Genomic DNA, 19,396 nt, shown 5'->3' on the forward strand with positions numbered 1-19,396 from the left:
AGAACAATAAATGATCTCCAGGGTGGACAGTTCCATCCCCTGTATAACGGTTATCCACTACACGTTCAATAATTTTCATAGGTATTTTGTATGGTATTTCTTCCTCACCTGGCGCCTCATCCACTACCTTTGCAGTAGTAGTAGATTTCCCAAATAAAAATTCAAGAGAAGATCTCTCCATAATGAATTATAGCAGCAGGCAGAAATAAAATCAGCACAAACAGTAGAAGTTTCCCTTACAATTCCACTTACCAATAGCGCTTCACTCCCCGGCAACGGCGCCAGAAAATAGTCTTGATGACCCACAAGTATAGGGGGTGTATCGTAGTATTTTCGATAAGTAAGAATGTCGATCCCAACGGGGAGCAGAAGGTGTTGACAAGCAGTTTCGATGAAGGATTCTCTGTAAATGCTCACAGACAAGTATTCAGGGGGTTTTAATGTAGCAGATGAATAAAGTAATAGTAAGTAAAGTGCGAGAGTAACAATTACAGCGAGTGGCCCAATCCTTTTTAGCACAAAGGACAAGCCGGTTTTTTTACTTATAATGACCAAACGTTCTCGAGGACACACGGGATTTTAATCTAGTGCTTTCGCTACATACGGCTAATTAATCTTCATTGTTTCGATAAGTGTTGTGTGGGTGAACCTATGCTAATGTACCGCCCTTCCTAGGACTAATACATACTTGTGATTATACCCCTTGCAAGCATCCGCAACTACAAGAAAGTAATTAAGATAAATCTAACCACAGCCTTAAACTCTGAGATCCTGCTATCCCTCCTGCATCGATATACCAACGGGGGTTCAGGTTTCTGTCACTCCGGCAACCCCGCAATTGGAAAACGAGTACAAGATGCATTCCCCTAGGCCCATAAAGGTGAAGTGTCGTGTAGTCGACGTTCACACGACACCACTAGAAGAATAACACCACAACTTAAATATCATAACATTGAATATTACTCAACCATACTTCACTACTAACATTTAGACTTCACCCATGTCCTCAAGAACTAAACGAACTACTCACGAGACATCATACGGAACATGATCAGAGGTGATATGATGATGAATAACAATCTGAACATAAACCTTGGTTCAACGGTTTCACTCAATAGCATCAATAACAAGTAGAAATCAACACCGGGAGAGTTTCCCCTATCAAACAATCAAGATCAAACCCAAATTGTTACATCGGTGATGGTGTGCAGTGGTGGAGACGGCGGTGATGATGATGAAGATGATGACGATGGTGATGGAGATGATGTCCAGCTCGATGGCGGTGACGATGGCGTCGATTTCCCCCTCCGGGAGGGAATTTCCCCGGCGGATCTCAGCCTGCCGGAGAGCTCTTTTCTCTCTGGTGTTCTCCGCCCCGCAGAGGCGGCTGTGACTCTTCGCGACTTACTTCCTGGAGCTTAGGTTTTCGGTACGAAGAAATACGCGAAGGAGAGGAGGCCAGAGGGGGCTGTGGGCCCCCTCCCCACAAGGCGGTGCAGCCAGGGCAGGGCCCGCGCCGGCCTGTGAGGGGGGCCCATGGTGGCCCTCCTCGGCTCCTCCTTCTGGCTCTCGTCATCTTCTGGAAAAATAGGATTTTTCATATAACTTTCGTCAATTGTTGATCTTCCGAAATATTGCATTTTGACGGCGCTTTTTCCAGCAGAATCCTGACTCCGGTGCGCGATCCTCCAATAATCATGAAACATGCAAAATAGATGAAATAACATAAGTATCATCTCCAAATATGAAATATATCAATGAATAACAGCAAATTATGATATAAAATAGTGATGCAAATTGGACGTATCAGGTGCCCATTGCTACTTTGGCAGCAGGTGCTTTGTGCGGGGAGGAAGAAGAAAGATGCTGACGATGTGGTAGTTGGTAAAGTTAAGGAATAGGAGGCGGCAGGTGGCACCCTTTTTCTGTTCGTGTGTAAGGCCCAAAAACTGTAGCAATACTGGGCTTTACCTTTTTAGTCTAAGTCATTAGCAGAGTGGTGAATTAAATGGTGTCGGGTGTTGTATCAATTGAAAAACCAAAAAAAACCGGACTGAATTGAAATGAACATATTGGTTTTTTTCTGACGCCAAACTGATTTTAATGAGAATGGAAGCGGGGGTGGAAAATGATGAAATGAGCAGTACGTAAGTCAAAATCTGACTTATGTCGAATTGCGTTTTCAGATAGCTGATATTTAGACACTCCCAAAAAGAAGTAACACATCCATAAATGCCACATACCCACACTGTCCATTTAGCAGCTAAGGCGAACACTACGCGTTAAAACTGCTCTTTTCTTGTCCCTCTCTTTAACGTCAGGAAAGGTCTTCTCATTTTAGAATTTTGTTGCTATACATATTTCCTTGGGAGCACATGAATTTCCGATCGATGGTTACGATCAAATAGGCAAACTAGACTGCCCACACCAACTCAAACAAGACAATTAGATGTATACTTTTTTTTATTAAGAAATGTATATAGTTCATGGTTTGGCTGGTTGGTTCTGCATGCATTCTTGTACTAGTACACATAGTTTTGATTACTCGATCGATGGTATTTGGGTTACCATCCGGTAATCCGTGTTTCATTAAGTACCGGACTTGTTTGAATTTGTTTTCAGTTAGCATTTTTAGTGAGTTTTCAGCTAACTTTTTTTATTAGGTACGAGATAGGACAAAAAGACCAGGCGCAGATGGTCCAATATCATCTCGGGCAAAAATAATTAGAGTCATGCACATTCGAACCAATTTTGTATAGAACATTACAATGACTAAGACTGACGGGTCTAAAAAAATTAGATGCTCTGGATTATTAACTTTTGGAATCAACACGATAACATAGTCACAAAAACTTCCTGGAATACCATCACCTAAAAGAAAGCCCCTAACAGCTGAGCAAATATTGTTCTTCAGAATGTCCCGGTGAGTTTGATAGAACGAGAAATCTATCTATAAGCTGATCTGACTGTGTCTTAACGTCAGTTCGCGCTCCTGGCCGCGCGATTCGCATCCGATGGTCCAGAGCTTCCCGCATCGCGGACCTGGTGGGGACCCACGTGCAGTCTCTGTCGTCGCGTGCGCGTAGCATCAGATTTTTTTCTTCGAAATTAATTGGGGCTGTCGGCGAGCGGCTTCATTTCGTCTTCCTTCGTCCTCGGATGCGGTCGTGCTGGTGCTCCGCCTCGTCGCCAAATCCGGCGATTGCGGTCGCCGGCGACGGATCTTACTCGCCGGAGACGATTTTTCGCATCAGGTTCGGTTCGCCCACTTCGATTGCTCTTCTGCACCGTCGCGCACCTTCTCCTTGCTTCTAATTTCTCTCCTCGGGTTCTCAGGGGGGGTGCCATCCTTCGCCGTGGTTCTCGTTTCTGGCTGATAGGAGTGGTCGCCGGAGTCGCCGTGGACGGTTTATTACTCGCCGTAGTCTGATTTCGTCCTAGGTTGGTTTTGCGCTTCACTCAATTTTGCTCATCCCGCATCAGTGCCTCTCCGTTGTTTTTGTTACTCGCCGGAGTCGCCGTGGACGGTTTTTCACATCTGGTTTTGTCAGGTGACATCCTTCTCCGTGGTATCTACTCTTCGTGCTTCCGCCAGTGGTCTGGTCTTCGACAACACGCTCGACACGATTTCCTCTGTCTCCGTCACAGTAAGGTACTTCTGATTTCTGGGCAACATCCTAGTGCATTTGATTTTTTAGGATGTTACTGTGTGGGCAGTTAGGATTGTGTGATGTTTTCATGTGTTTTTTGTGCATGATATGATAGCAATTTTCGTGCTATGACATCCCAATGCACTAGACTAGGGATTTTGTGGTCACTGAGGTATGAGCAATGATGTGCAGGGGATTTGTTGAGGATGTTATTTTTTGTAGACTTTTCCTAAGGATTTTGTGCATCGTATGGCAGTAATTTTAGTGCTATGACATCATTTTTGCGCATGTAATTATTTGAGGATGTTACTGTGTGGTCACCTATGATTTTTTTGTGATTTCGTCCTAGGTTGGTTTTTGAGGATGTAATTATTTTTTGAGGATGTTACTGTGTGGTAGATTTTTAGGATTTTTTGTGATGGCTTTTAATGAGGTTTGTGTGCAGCATATGGTAGCAATTTTAGTGATATGACATCGTAGTACAGGGAATTTTTGAGGATGTTACTGTGTGGTCACTTAGGATTTTTTTGTGATGTCCTCTAGTGGTTTCTGTGCAACATATGGTAGCAATTGTCGTGCTATGATATCCTAGTGCAGGAATTTTTTTGAGGATGTTTACTGTGTCTGTGGCTGAGGTATGAGCAATGATGTACAGGGTTTTTATGGTACTACAACATCCTAGTGCAAGTTTGTTTTTGTGTGTGCAACATCTGGTACAAAAATGTGATGATATAACATCCTTGTGCATGGAAGTTTTTAGGATGTTTTTGCTACCTGGTCACTTGGTATTTTTGTGATCATCATGTGGTTGGTGTGCAGCATCTGATAGAATTTTTGATACTATAACATGTAGTAGCAATTTTGATTTACTATAACATGCTACTGCAACTTTATCTGGTTAGTTAGTTTTTTGTCCGATGCCATAAATGTGTTGTTTTTGCAACGCCTTGTAGCAAATGTTGTGTCCTAGAAACATGTTTTCAAACCTTTCTGCCATATATGTGACATCAGTGCACCATTGTCTCAGTAACATTTTTTTGCTAAATGACATCTACACCTGTGTGGACATTTTGTTATTTTCTTTCCATAATAACTCCCACCTTGCTTATTTTTCAACAGGCATCAATGACAAAGTCAAGTAGTCATAGGAAAAACAAGTCCGGCAGAAAACACAGTAAGCTAAGCCTTATGCGCAAGAAGCTTACATTGAAGCACAAGGTTTCAGCAATTCATTGTGAGCTACCAAGTGAAGTAGATGTATCTGTTGAACCTGTCCGCGATGAAGAAAATGTTGTTCAAGAAACTGAAAAACAAAAGGAAGCAAATGTTGTTGAGGAAGAAGTAGAACCTGTGAAGGTGAGTTAAAGAATCTACAACTTCGTAGTACATCTTCATTTTTTTTACTAGATGTTTTTTTCCTCTCGTGTATGAATTGATGTACATGTTTCTCAGTAAGTCCTAATATATTCTTGTTTTGCTTTTTCATCCCCATCAAAATGTACATGAATCTACAACATTCATACTGAAGACAGTGGGCTTTTACCGCGGTAGTTGGCAATTTCTGCAAATTCAGAAACAAGTTGTCTCTTAAAACAAAATCATGAAAAAAAATATATCATTAAATTTATCAAGTATAACATAGACAGTATATAATCTCCTTTCCCAGTTTTACTTACAGGTTTTTTTTGCAATTGTTCTAGGTGAAGAGGAAGAAATTACTACAGCGTGCATCCCCAATGAAGCTAGTGAGGTTATATCCTAGCATTACAGATGATCAGATGACAATGATTAGGAATGCAGATTATGGTGGATTATTGGATATAAAATGTTCGAAACTACAACCTGATCTGTGCAAGTTTCTGATGGAGAGCTTTAATTCAGCATCGTGCAGTTTGGTCTTCCCTGGGAGAGGTTCAATCCCTATCACTGAAGATTCCGTACAAAAGGTTATAGGTGTCCCGCGTGGCAAGTTACAAGTGTCGTACGATCTCAATTCAGATGCAATAAAATTCATGCGGGAAGAAATTGGAGTTGTAGGAAAGCAGCAACCAACTATCAAAGCTTTGGAAAAGAAACTTCTCACAATGAAGAAAGCTGACGGCCGGTACCTCAGATTGTTCATAATTTATGGGATGTGCTCCGTGCTAGCTCCTACTACAGGTGTACGCATTAGTCCGAGGATATACTCTTCTTTTATTCACATCAAACAAGCAAAAAATCTCAATGTGTGCAAGTTTGTGATAACTATGATCCAGAAAGCAACTCAGTCAAGTTCAGGAAAGGCAATCCTAAAGTCATGCATGTTGTACATCATGGTAACTTTTTTTTCTGCTCCTAATTTGATTTTCATTGATCATATTTTTTTTCATGCGAAACAATGTCCTCTTGTCCTTACAGATTTCCCTTTTACATCTCTTACAGGTCAAATACCTAGATTCATTGCAACTAAATGATATGGATATCAGCGATGAAGGGACACGTGTTTCAGTTTGGACAAATGCAATGGTCAGGAAAGCTATTATGCAGGACACACGACCTGATGGTTCGTTCGGCAATGCACCGGTAAAAACTTACAGAAATAGCATATGTAGTTTAACTGTAGTTTTTTTTGCCTTTTCAACCAAACCATATGATTGTTCTCTGATATATGTTCCTCTCTGTCTATGAATCTGAAGTTGAAACCTGAATATGCGTACACAAGTGCATCTGAATCAACTGAGAGAGATGTATCTGTCGAAAATTCAGCAGCTCATGGGCAGGATAAACTCAACAACCTAAGCAATAGGTCCACTGATATGGATGAATCTATGGAGCAGTCACGTACACTCGGACATGATGAAGACAACACAAACCATCAAGAGCAAAGCGACAACACACATTTTGAAGAACGTGTCGATGATGAATGGAAGTATGGTGACATGAATGAAGAAGAGTTTGAAGATGTCAAACCAGAAGCGTATACAGGGGGCAAACCATACTTTTTGCAGACCCGGATGTTATTGATAGGTTCATCAGACATAATGTGCCATCTACATGCACAGCGCAAGTAAGCATGAAACAACATTTTTCTTACTCTTTTTACATCTCACCTAGAAAATAACACCCTGACTAAAGTGGAATACAACTTCCATCTGAAAATAACATTTACTCATTGAAATCGAATGTTACCATCATAGGATTAATTTCTGTAATTATTTTTTACCATAGCTTTTTTTCTGCCTTTTCCAATGTTCCATGTTTTCAAACACCACTAGTAGAATAAGACATACATTTTTTCCCTATTATACAAGAGTGACACCAATTTGAACCAACTTTTCCGGGAAAAAACATCTGAACTAATTTTAACAATTTTTTTTGCAAACATTGGTTCAAAATTCTTTTAGGATGTATCATTACCTGCAAATTTATTACTTCTGTACAAATTTTCTTTGCTGACAAAACTACTTACAAACTTACTGTCATTTGCAGGAAACCTATAAATTCAAAGAAGCAATTGAGTACGCTTGTCATGGTTTTGAAGCAAGCTTGCAGATGCTAGTTCGAAATTTAGTTCACAGTGCAGAGAGTAGAAACAATCCAGAATTCACAGGTCACCAAATCAGCTCGCAAGAAACACTGACAAAAAATAAAGATTCAAAAGCCAACACACAGTTCAAGCAGACAACCACAAGGGGGTTTTCCAAGAAGCAACCATCAACAACACATGATGACAAGACCTTCAGGACGCATTCAGAGATCAATCAGAACAACAATTCTGTTTCTATGGGTACAGACGAGGGTTGTGCCAGCAAGTCAGTACCAGATGGACACATAGAAGGATTTGAAGAAGAGTTGAAACAACATATGGGTCCTGCTGATGGCATTACCAAACTAGCCAGTCCACAACCAGTAATCCTGCTGAAAGATGATGCCATTCCAACTATGAGTCCTGTTGAAGATGATGCAGTTAATGAGGAGAAAGAACATCTTGATGCCATTTCAGTGAAAGATGTTGAACAAGAAATCAACGAAGACCAAGGCATTCCACCCACAGTTACTGCTCAAGATGATGCAGGCATTCTGCTGGAAGTTGAAATACCAAACAGTGTGTACAAGAGCACAGTGGATCATGTCAACCATGTAGGATGCAGCAATGAAGATATAGGAAACTTATATTCTCTGGATGCACTTGTGGCAGAATATAAGCAGAAAAAGGGGGAAAATCAAGAAGATGTTAGTAAGATCGGGACACCAACCGTGAAGAATAACGACAGTTCCACCAATTCAGACAAGCTGACATCAAATCAAGTTGTGGATACTGGAATCTTGGAGCACAAAAATGTAACTTACAATGAACTATCCGGTGTGATGTTTGATGATCAAGATAGCTCAGTAAGCAGTGAAGAGAAAAAAAGGATAGAGTTCATGCACTGTGTGGGGTTCTCACACATTCACAAGTTAAGCATACCAATCCTTCAAGTTCCAGAGATATCTGACAGTGCGATTCAAGATAATACATCTCAACTAAGGAGCCAGATGTTTCAGGAATTGACAAACAAGCCAGCTCCAGAAGTACCTTCTGGATTGGAATCACTAATTGATGGAAGCAAAATAGATGATATGGATAAATTATTGTTAGACATGGTGCCAAAAGTAGAAGCAAACAAACAGAAAAAGGTCTCGTTCGCAGATGGACCAAGCAAGAAAATGAAGGAGGAATCAGATTCTGTAGTTCCATCTCCATCAAGATATAGAACAAGATCTGCTTCTCGCGAAGAAATGGCTTCAAGCCCACAGAGAAAGCAGGATATAGGTGAAGCCCAAGTAAAAACAGCAGCAAAAGGAAAAACATTGACGCCAAGAAAGACAACTCATCGCCAAGTATCAAGTCCAAGTGACAGCAATTCACGGAGACAAACAAGACTTTCAACACTGAGCACTATGGCAACAACAAAAACTGAAAACAAGAAAGATGTAACTCCAAGTTCATCTGGAATCAAAACTACAACCAGTAGCATCCCAAGTTCAGCAAATTTCGACCCAATGGGTAGGAAACTAAACTTCGACAGCACAGAATCTGAAAGGAGAATGCACGCAATGAGGATGGCTCCGGACCCACCACCTTTTGATCTAAGCACACCACCAGAAACCACTGATCAAGATGAATTAGTCATCAACGAAGCTAACAAAGAAGTGGAGATACAAGAAGCAGAAGCTATGGTTGCAGCACCAACCACCAAGAAAAAAACAGATGCATCAAGGAGCACTACACCTGTGGTTCATGAATATCAAAAGAGAAATGTCAAGATAGGACACTTAGCAAAATCTCCATTCGTCAACCTAGAATCCAAGAAAAACTACAGTGTTTCCAAGTCAGTGGAAACTTTGTACAACATGGTGTGTGAGCATGGATGGAAGACTAGCTCAACATCGAATAAAGAAATAGTCATTGATACAACAAATTACTATTGCAACCTCGGGCAGTTGGCAGATTCAGTTGCACCAGGGAAGATGTTGATAAATACAGTAGCTGAGATTGGAATTCACATAATGACATTGGAGAACAAAAATCCTAAGAAATACATAATGCCACTACGTGTTGCTGTAAGTAAACAATCATCGGTTCTTTTTGTACTTTTACATTTTTTTCATGCACTTCTTTTTGTCCGCATTAATTATGCAGCATGTAATTCCTGCATCTCTTCTACAGAAATATCTCATTGATTCCCGATATGATTTAAAAGATGTTACAAGGTGTTTCGAGAACAGCCCAGCGAACAGACTTGATCACAAAGATATTGTAAGTTTGCTAACTTCTAAACTGATTTTGTTAACTGAATTTTTTATACACCAGATGTGCCTCCACAATAAACTGATTTTTTTAAACAAACATACAGACAATAACATCCTTCATCTAACAGGTTTGTTTCCCGACACTCGAGAAGTGGGCACGAACACCTACAAATGGTTCTGGACACTATTGGTTGGTTGTTCTTAATGTAAGTGCAGAAAGATTTGAGATAATTGACTCGTTATCATCAAGGAAAAAGGGGGAAGCTCTTATGATGGAAGCATGTCACATGCTCATAGCGGGAATCAAGGTTATGTGGAAAAGAGAGTACGCAAAATCAAAAGTGCAAATCGCGAACTGGCCAATAGAAGTTATTGACAGTCCTCGTCAAACAAACACGTAAGATTTTCTTGTTTTTGGTACTTGACAAAGACAAAAAAAGTACACTGCTACATCAGGTTTTTTGGATATCTCAATATATGTTAACTATGTTGCTGATCCATATGATCTCCTAGGTACGATTGCGGTTTCTTTATGTTGAAGAACCTTGAGGAAAAACATGGAAGGATGGTTTCATCATTCACACAGAAGGACTTGCCAAACATCAGGAAACTATACACTGACAAATGGCTACGCACGGAGAACAAAGCACCTTGGGGCTTATATATCTAGCTATTCTTCTTGATGTTAAGGTAATGAAGCTGCTTCTCATCATTTTTCTAACAGAAAATTTTACTGATAAAGGACAATTGAGTCAAGCAATTACATATGGAGTTTCTCTGGAATTTTTCTTCTCATTTTTTACACAAAATAACATGCAACTTAACACTTAAATTCAAAGAAGATAAAATCTTACATAAACTCAGAACGTAAATTGCAACATTGATAAATAATATATTCAAATGGACTCTGAAACCATGTATCCATGTTAACATAAGAAACAAACTCTGAATCCATGTCTACATGTCTAAATCTTAATTACCACCAAGCCATTTTCTGTTTCCTATCACTGAAAAAATTGATGAAAAGGGAATTTCTCTGGATTTGCCAATCTTACTGGACAATTCCTTGCATCATGATCTATTTCACCACAAACACTACAAGTAGTTGGGTTAGGCTTCTTTAGCTGGAGTCCACCTTTCTTCCTTTTACTGCATGGTCTTCCTTTAGCTGCAGTAACAGGGGGGTCTTTTGCTTTCTTGTTTCTGTTTCTAGATTGAGAAACATCTTCATCCATTCTTCCCTCAAAGGGAGAAGAATCTGAAATATCTTCAGTTGCAACTGACTTGTTTTTCCTCCTCTTCAGTGCATCTGCATTAGCTTTCTTCAAAGCAGCTAGTTCTTTGCTCATTGCAATCATGTGCTTGTCTGCTATTTCTTTTGTTTTCTCAGAAACTGCCAATCCAACCGCGAGTTTTGAAAAATCATTGCAAAGATTTCCATACCGTAGTAACCTCATGTATTTTCTAGACATTTTCTCTGTTTTTCTCTGTACTGGCTCGACAATGGATGGAACAATATCAGGAGGGGGTAGGGACCACCTAGGTAGAATGTAGTGCTCAGGTATCTCTCGCACTTCACCAATGTAAGACATTACTTTCATAATGTGGCAACAAAGAGTTCCATCCTTGTAAAACTTGCAGCACTGGCAGTTGTACATGAGATTTTCAAGATCAACGTCAACCACATAGGTTCTTCTGCCATAACCATATACAGTACCTTGCACTGGGAAAACCTCAAACACACCACCACCACAGTCCCTAGCATTGTAGGATGTTATCTTCCGCAACTCCAGCTGGAAAATGTTGTAGATGGGTAGAGTGTAGGTCTGCAAAATTTGATCCTCCATTGGAAAATCTCCCCACAACCTGACAACTTTGTCCATTCCCATGAAATCATGCCCATCCTCAGCACAATCAATCTTCTCTTGTAATTTCATATACTGCTTGAAGAAATTAAGTAGGCTTTCGCGTGGGCTTATGTACTGCTTCAAAACAGCATTAAACCCTTCACTGCGAGCTGTTGTTTGCAAGAATGGGAAAAATCGCTTCATGAAATAAGCAGGAACAAAACATTTCCTTAGATCATAGATGTCCTTGAAATGATCATTATCAACAACATCATGTTTTTGGATCATCTCAGCCCATCTAGTTTCAAATTCTTCTTCAGTAACACTATAGACAATAACATCATTGAAATCTCTTCTCGAGTCTTCTCTTTTGGCTACCATAGGACCAATTTTTTCCTGAACCTTCTGCATGATATGCCATCTACAGTTCCGGTGAATGGTGTCAGGGAACACCATTTCAATTGTAGTCCTCGTAGCTACATCCTGGTCAGTAATGATGTTCAGAGGGTGCAAACCATCCATTGCTACTAAGAATGTCCGGAATAGCCACTCAAAGTTCGCAACCTTCTCATTCCTCAGGAAACCACAACCAAGCTGTATGGACTGACCATATCTATTGATTCCAATGAATGGTGCGCAAGGCATGTTATACTGATTAGTCATGAAGGTTGTGTCAAACGATATGCAATCATTGTACAGCTTGTACACATCTCTGGCTGCACCATCAACCCAAAAGATGTTCTCAACCCTGTTGTCATCGTCTAGCTTGTAGTCATAATAAAACCTAGGATCATCCTCTTTTAGCTTCTCAAAGTATTTCAACAACTCAGGGATGTCTTTGATTTTCCCCTCTTCACTATGTTGGGCTCTGTAATTGCTAATGGTTTTAGTACTGTAAGGTACATTCTGCTTGCTTCCATATAATTCCGCCATGATTTGCATAATCCTTCCCGAACTGAGATTTACATTACTTAGCAAATCAATGAACTTCTTCTCTTCTTTTGGAATTTTGTTGTGCGATCTCAAGAATTTTTTCAGAGCAAATTTCTCAACAAATTCATGCGTATGCTCCTCGACAAACTGAGTAACTTCCCATCTGGCACCAGATCTTTTAATCCTCATTTTCGCCTTGCAATCTGCCAATTTTGTGATAGCTCGGTTTCTAATCTTGACAGGAGTAGGTGGTAATGAATTGTTCCCCGTTTTGTTGCAAACAAACAAGCATTTGTCTTTCTCTCCATCTTTTGTAGACTTCCTAGATGATTCAATCCTAACGGAGAAGCCAACATGATGCGCATACCTATTGTAATGTGACAGAGCAGCTTCCCAGGTGTCAAATTTCATGCCAAGAAATGGTGTCTTGGGGGAAAACCCTTCTGGTGTTGACTGAACTTCACCTTCCTCACCACTGTCCTCACTTGGTAAAGTCACACCTATCTGGAAACCTGATCCGGCGTTAGTGCCTCTGTCCGAAGTGTCCTTCGGGTCGACTTGTGCATCACTACTCTGACCAGCCGAATAAGGTCCAAATGGCCCAGTTGCATCAACATTTTCCCAATTAGGACCACCATGAGATGTTCCTGCAGCATTGCTATTACTCCCAGGAACAAAACCTTGGTCAGGAGTGCCTTCCCAAACCGGAGGAGCATGAGATGATCCAGCTTCATTGTCATTGCTTCCAGGAGCAAAATCTTGGTCAGCTGGCTCGTTCAGATCAATTCCGAACCAGAAATCAAACCCTCTCGGCATCTGCAACAGTTGCACAGAGTTATAAGAAGAAAATTATACAGTTGAATAACTAAATGAACAAGAATTTCTTGTTTCACATCGCAATTTAATTGCTGTTTTTATGGATGTTGTTCAACATAATTTCACTTCATGTACTAACTAACTACATTTTTTTGCCCTAGGGTACTGAAGTGATTGGTTGAAGATCATGAAAAGACAATTTTTATGGCTGAAGATCATGAAAACATCCAGGTGCAGGTACTGAGAATAGTTAACACCAAAAACAAGGATCAAGTAGGACCTGAACAATGCATCTCAGATGTTATTACTGCTGTACCCGCAGTTTTGTACATTATGTGTGGAACATGGTGATGTAAGTAGTAAGGCATGCATGCTACTACCTAGTATCTTAAGTAGTATCGTCCGGTATCATCCAAAAACTGTTGCAAATGCCGTTACTTTTGGATCAAAATAAATCCATCAGCTGTTACTATCTAGATGATTTTCCTGTTTGATACATCTTCAGCAAATTACTTTTTGAATCTAATGCATGAACTGAATCAGCTGATGAGTTTTCTCCATATGCATAACATAATTTCTTTTGTTGCTTCTAGATTTCTCCATATGCAACATCATAACTGAAATATAACTGGATGTTGTCATGTTTAAGATTGGCATGATGCTTTTAAAGAGAAAAATGATGTTACTTCTACTGTTTTTGATGTATCTACTGAAAATTACCAATTTTTATGAACACCAACTAATGCAGAAACTTCAGTGTCAATTACATTGCTTTTTTTTTCATCATGCTGCTCAGGATAGGAAACTATCTTTTTGAGCAAACTACTGGATACTTTTCCTGAGATGTGTGTTATTTCATCATTGTCAAGAAAACATAGAAAACATTGCAGAAAAGTAATTTTCCTAAGATGTTTAGCATATGTAGTGAAGATGTCTTTTTTATACTCATTTTTCCCTGATACTTTCTTTTGACATATGTACAAAATCATGTGCATAACTGGATTATACTGCCTGAACTTTTTTATAGATGTAAACAGTTCAAGTATATATAACCTGGTTCAGTGCATGTAAGCAGGATGTAAACAATTCCATTAGATGTAAGCAAGTTCAGTACATGTAAGCAACATGGATCAGCAAAGGTAAGCAAAATTTCTGGGGGTAGATGTTAGCAGGACTTTTGGGGTAGATGTAAAGGAAAAGAGGTTATTCCTTTCTCATGTAGAGGTTAGCTGGTACCTGATTTTCTTGCTGGCTGACGGGATGTTGTTGAAATCCCTGAAAGAGTAGCCAGATCAAGATTGCTGGACAGTGTTCTGCTGAGTTTTGCTGTGCAGTTTCTGGTTCAAATCCTTGAAACAGTCGCCAGATCGAGATCCCTGATGGGATGTTTGTTCTAATCCTGGAGGATGTTGATTCTACTCTTCAGATTTGGATCTGGTGGTAGATGTAACTGGATCTGATTTCAGGGAGCAGGGAGGAAGAAGAACGTACGACAGAGAGGGGAAAGTTTCACGTTTTTGGTGCTGTGGATGAATTCGGGACGAGTTGGTCCCCCTTTTTTGACGATTGGCTGATGCCAACCTGTGTTCACACGGGACAGCACGTGGTGGTCCACGTTTTTGCTTTTTCAGGAAGTCATTACTGTTCAAAAAAGAAAAGTTTGGTTGACCTGGCTGTAACTTAAAACTAGGCTGACCTGAACGTAGTCGCGTCCTTGATAGAATAGTGTCGGGAAGCCATTAGGACCTGGCTTTTTAGTGGGTCCCATCTGAAAAAGTGTTGCCTTGGTATCCTCGTTCAAGTATGGTTTAGTGGGTTAAACATTCATCTCAACCGAGATTTTTTTTTTGGGTAACATCAATAACAACAACATCGTCAAAGGTTTCCGAGGAAAATAAATCACCACTAAAACTTCCGCCATTACTTTGATGCTAGGGAGATCATCACAACGGGTACCATTATCAGTGAGAAGACCACGAGTCTGTACGCCGCCTAGCAAAAGCATGAGCATGAAAAACTACCATATTTTGTTCCCCCTCCTTGAGCCAGTCAACCCTAGACCGTTGTCATGCAATGTTTTTCTCGTGCTCAAATAGTTCACAGAGACGACGCTCAGCCTTGCTTGCAATCAGGTCATTACAGTTGACCGAGACTAAAGACAAAGTGCTTTGCGTGATGTGGCCGATCCCCCGCCTCCGCCGGCCGCTTCGGCGGCGGGAGGTTGGGGAATCACCGGATCCCGACGTGTATATAGCGTAGGTTCAAGTGGGTGGTTTGCCGACGGTGCGGAGGAGACGATGGCGCGGTCGGTGTGGCCTTTTGTGGGGGCGGACATCTTCTCTGATGGCGGTGCTCTGCGGGGCGTGGCCGCGGATCTGCCTCCTCTTGGCGCTCGCGGCTCGGTGGAGCTGTGGGGTGCCTCTTCCCCGTCCCGGAGGTCGTGGAGCGGCGGCTCCGATGTGAAGCTTTTGAAGGTGAAGGTGGTTGTGAATCAGATCGAGGACGATGGCGACGAGGCGAGGTGGAGGCTCTTTCGAGCCGAGATCTGTGACTTCCCGTCCGCCTTGGGTCTCCGTCCGTGTCCAAGGCAACTGTGGAGGAGCGGCGTGTCGCGGTACGTCTCCTTTGTCGACGGTGTCTTCAAGATCCTGCAGGACTTGGGTGTATTTTTTCTTTTGTTTCTCAGGGTATGTTCTGTTTGATCTCTGGTTCTATATCACTTGATCTTTCCCGCAAAAAAATAGTGCTTTCAGCTTACGCTAGAGATGCTTGATCCGCACCCAGCCGAAGCTCCCAAAACCCCACTTATGTAACTTGGTGGCCACCATGGAGATTGTCCCTCGTCGAAACTACTTATTTCTATATTAATTGAGCAAATTATATATTACTACCTCCGTTTCAAGGAATAAGACGCCCTCGTTTTACGAGTTTTTTTTACCAAGAATTGCTTCAAATAGATAAAGATTGTTTACATGAAATTAGTATCATTAAAAAGTGCTTTTCAATACGAATCCAACAATACTATATACATATAATATAATCAAGATTTTGTTGCTCAATTTTTATGGTCAAAGTTCGCCTTGAAATACGTGTGCGTCTTATTCCTTGAAACAGAGGTAGTATGATATTTATTTTCACCAATAGCTTCTTATGTACTACATGTGTATATACATATGTTTCTCTAGAGCCGGAACAAAATTATATGAGTGACTCGTTCATATGACTGTGCAAAATATGAGTAGATGTGTGGTGAATAATACATCTATTGAATTTACGATCTCTCGGGGCGGAAGGGGCGCGGCCGGAGTGGTTTTTGCAGGTGGTGGTGCTTCCCCTCGTCGGCGGCGCTCCGAGGAGCTCTGGCGTCGAGCTACCGCCTTCGTCGAACCTGCGGGTCTGGAGATCTGCCAGGTTTGACTTCCCCGTCGCTGGATTCCGTGGGACGGCGGGTCCGAGAGATGCGGATTCTCATCGGCGTGACGACGACGGCGGCTTCTGGCGTAGATCCTACGGGATCGGTGTTCGGCGACTTCCCGCTGGCTCGGGGATGCTCCTGATCCAAGGCATCGTGAGGAGTTTGAGCAGCGGCGCGCCACCGACAGCGTTGCGTCGTCTCCGGCGTGGTCGAGTTGCTCAGGGGCTGGGCTGTAATTTTTTTTGTTTCTTCTGAGGGCCTCTTTGTAACTTGCTCGATGTAATATCTGTGTCTTTCACCGCAAAAAAAAGTATGTATGAGGGGATAAATGGAAGTGTTGCGAATCGAAGGAGAGCTGCTTGCAGAATGATATAGTTATGTGACGGCGTCGTCCACTAATGAATACTCGTAACCTTGGAAGATACATGAGGGACGGTGATAATCTACACAAGTGGGAAGGCCCTAGAGAAATCGTGGCATTGAGAAATGTTGGAGTTTTTTTTTTTTTTTGGTAAGAGGATACCAGTCGGAGTAGAGAAATGGTAGGTTGCAGCTTAGGATGTGCATATATTTTACTTCGTGGGCCAAGTTAATTGACGAATGGAGTAAAATTATTGTAAACTGGTGGGTCTGAAGAGTAAACAAATCTTATCCGGATCTCTAGCTCTTGGGGGCCCACGACGAGCAGCACTCTACTAGTCTACTTGTCTACTTGTCAAGTACTAGTCCACTTGTCAATCTAGAGTGGCTCCACGGACCACGGTATCCTGGGCATCCATAATTGCATATCAATGGTCGTTCATGGCTAACTTTGAGTTTGAGGGAACAACCACGACGCCAGCTGGAAGCCTACAAGTGGGCACAACACCGTGTTCATGAACGATTCTGACCGTTGTGCCTTCATGTTGTAGATGCTGCAGGAGAACCGCTCCTTTCCCAAATAGAAGTCCTCATCGTGACTGTGTGGAATAAGATATGGTTCCCCATGTAAGTGGTGTACTTGTGGGGGATATGGACGGACCGGGAGCACCAACGCCCAAGGAAGAGCATCTGATCGTCTCAAGTGGCTAGTGCATATGTGGATTGCCTAGCCCTTTCTATTAGTTCGGACTTTTGGTTCAAGTGGCTAGTGCATGAAGCTTAACATGGTATCAGAGCCCCAGGTCTCAAGTTCAAATCCTGGCTTTCACATGGTTTCGCAATTAAGCCTAAAAATTGCTGTTGCCCCCCTCTGCCACCGCTGTTTCGGTGTGCTCTTCTTCTTTCACGTGTTGACTTTCTCTTCTCCCGTCACACGCGAGTGGGGGTGTTGTGAAGTGTATATGTGGATTGCCTAGCCCTTTCCATTAGTTCGGACTTTTGGTTCAAGTGGCTAGTGCATGAAGCTTAACACTATGCTCCTCTTAATCTTCCATCGCGACTTCTCAAAGTCAGCTACAAACACATTGAATTTGGTCGACATCTCTGTGTCCAATCCACTCAACAGAGGCCAGAGAGGTTCGGCTACTTTGTTGGGGTCCACCCTCTGGATCACCAGCAACGCACCGCCGGATTCCACGAGGTAGCAGTTAGGAGGTTTGAGGCGGCCTAGGTTCTCGATGGCGCGGTCAACCCGAGACACAGACGGATCAGCGGTGCCCTGGTCTACACAAAGGGAGAAGAGGCCGTGGTTATAGCTGAGAACATAGAGCTTGCCTCGATAAAATATAATGTCTTTGACTATTGTTAGCTGTTGATCGCCGCTTGCCACCAACGCCCAGGAGGCTGCCCCTGGTCTGCATAGGAATATCCTGGGATGACCTTTCTCGCCGGCGATTGCGGCGACAAGGTTATTACCTCGGCACACCACTAGCTTCCACATCGATGGCAGCCCGGGGAGCACCATGGTGGTAATAGTGGAGAAAGGGCTCACAAGAGTCATGGCACCGTCATGGCGCTGGAACACGAGCCACTCGCCGCAGGAGCTCTGCGCGTGAGTCCTTCTATGGCCGCTGAGGTTGATCGGAGGCAGCGGCTGGAACGCTGAGCCGGGCAAGCTGTAGAAGGTCCGGTCAGGTAGCGCGATCCAAGGAAACTGTGGGGGCAGGACAGTGTCGGCCGAGCGCCACTCGCAGCATACAGCGCCAAAGCGAACGCGATCGACATGGCTAGGGCCTAGGGAGGCGGCGGAGCACGACGCCCGCGAGATCCCCCGGGAGGCTAGACCAGGATCTCTCCTTGTCTTGTACAACATGTCGGCGTCGCACGCGACTACGTGACAGCTTACGTGCGTTCGTCATCGATCCGATGTCGCGGTAACAGAGGCAAAACCCTGGCTTCCCGATCCGAACCCTAAATCCAGTATATACGAACAACACCCAACTCGCAGCCCAGCCCAGCCCACTCTGCACCAACACGGCCCACTGGAGCTCCTTCCAAAATTAGGAAGTCCAATACAGCCCGCCCAGCAAATGGACTGCCGATGGCGACGGCCAACCAAAGGTGGGGAAAAAGGTTCACAGGAGTAGTCTCTACTCAGACCGTGCGCCGAGCCCGGGGGGATCGGGATCGGCGGCGAGGGCGGCGGCGGCGGCGCGCGACGGGGAGGCGAGGCGGGCGCACGCGGCGATGGTGGGGGCGCAGTTCATCAACGCGGGGTACCACGTCGTCGCGAAGCAGGCGCTCAACGTCGGCGTCAATCGTGTCGTCTTCTGCGTCTTCCGCGACCTCCTCGCCCTCTCCGTCCTCGTCCCCATCGCCTTCTTCCGCCACCGCGGCTCGCCCGCCCAGGCGCGGCCGCCGCCGGTCACGCGGCGCCTTCTCCTCTCCTTCTTCCTCCTCGGGCTCACGGGGTAAGCCATCCACCCGCTCGCTCGCTCGGCGTCAGACAGACTGATCGGCTGAAGCAATGCCGCTTCCCTGCTTACGAATTTCGTTCTGTGACGCGTCTGTGTGTTCAGTCCCACTGGCAACATCATATGTGG

The 19,396-nt window shown here is 43.1% G+C and overlaps 1 protein-coding gene across 1 annotated transcript; it reads right to left on the bottom strand.

Annotated features, from left to right (window-relative positions):
* Positions 1 to 17,805: 17,805 nt before the first annotated feature.
* On the bottom strand, positions 17,806 to 18,666 carry LOC139832592 (uncharacterized). Its single transcript, XM_071822382.1, has one exon. It carries the CDS (start codon positions 18,664 to 18,666, stop codon positions 17,806 to 17,808), a length of 861 nt encoding a protein of 286 aa, XP_071678483.1.
* Between the last annotated feature and the right edge of the window lie 730 nt (positions 18,667 to 19,396).

Source organism: Lolium perenne, chromosome 6 (assembly GCF_019359855.2).
Source record: "Lolium perenne isolate Kyuss_39 chromosome 6, Kyuss_2.0, whole genome shotgun sequence".
In the NCBI taxonomy this organism is placed as follows: domain Eukaryota; kingdom Viridiplantae; phylum Streptophyta; class Magnoliopsida; order Poales; family Poaceae; genus Lolium; species Lolium perenne.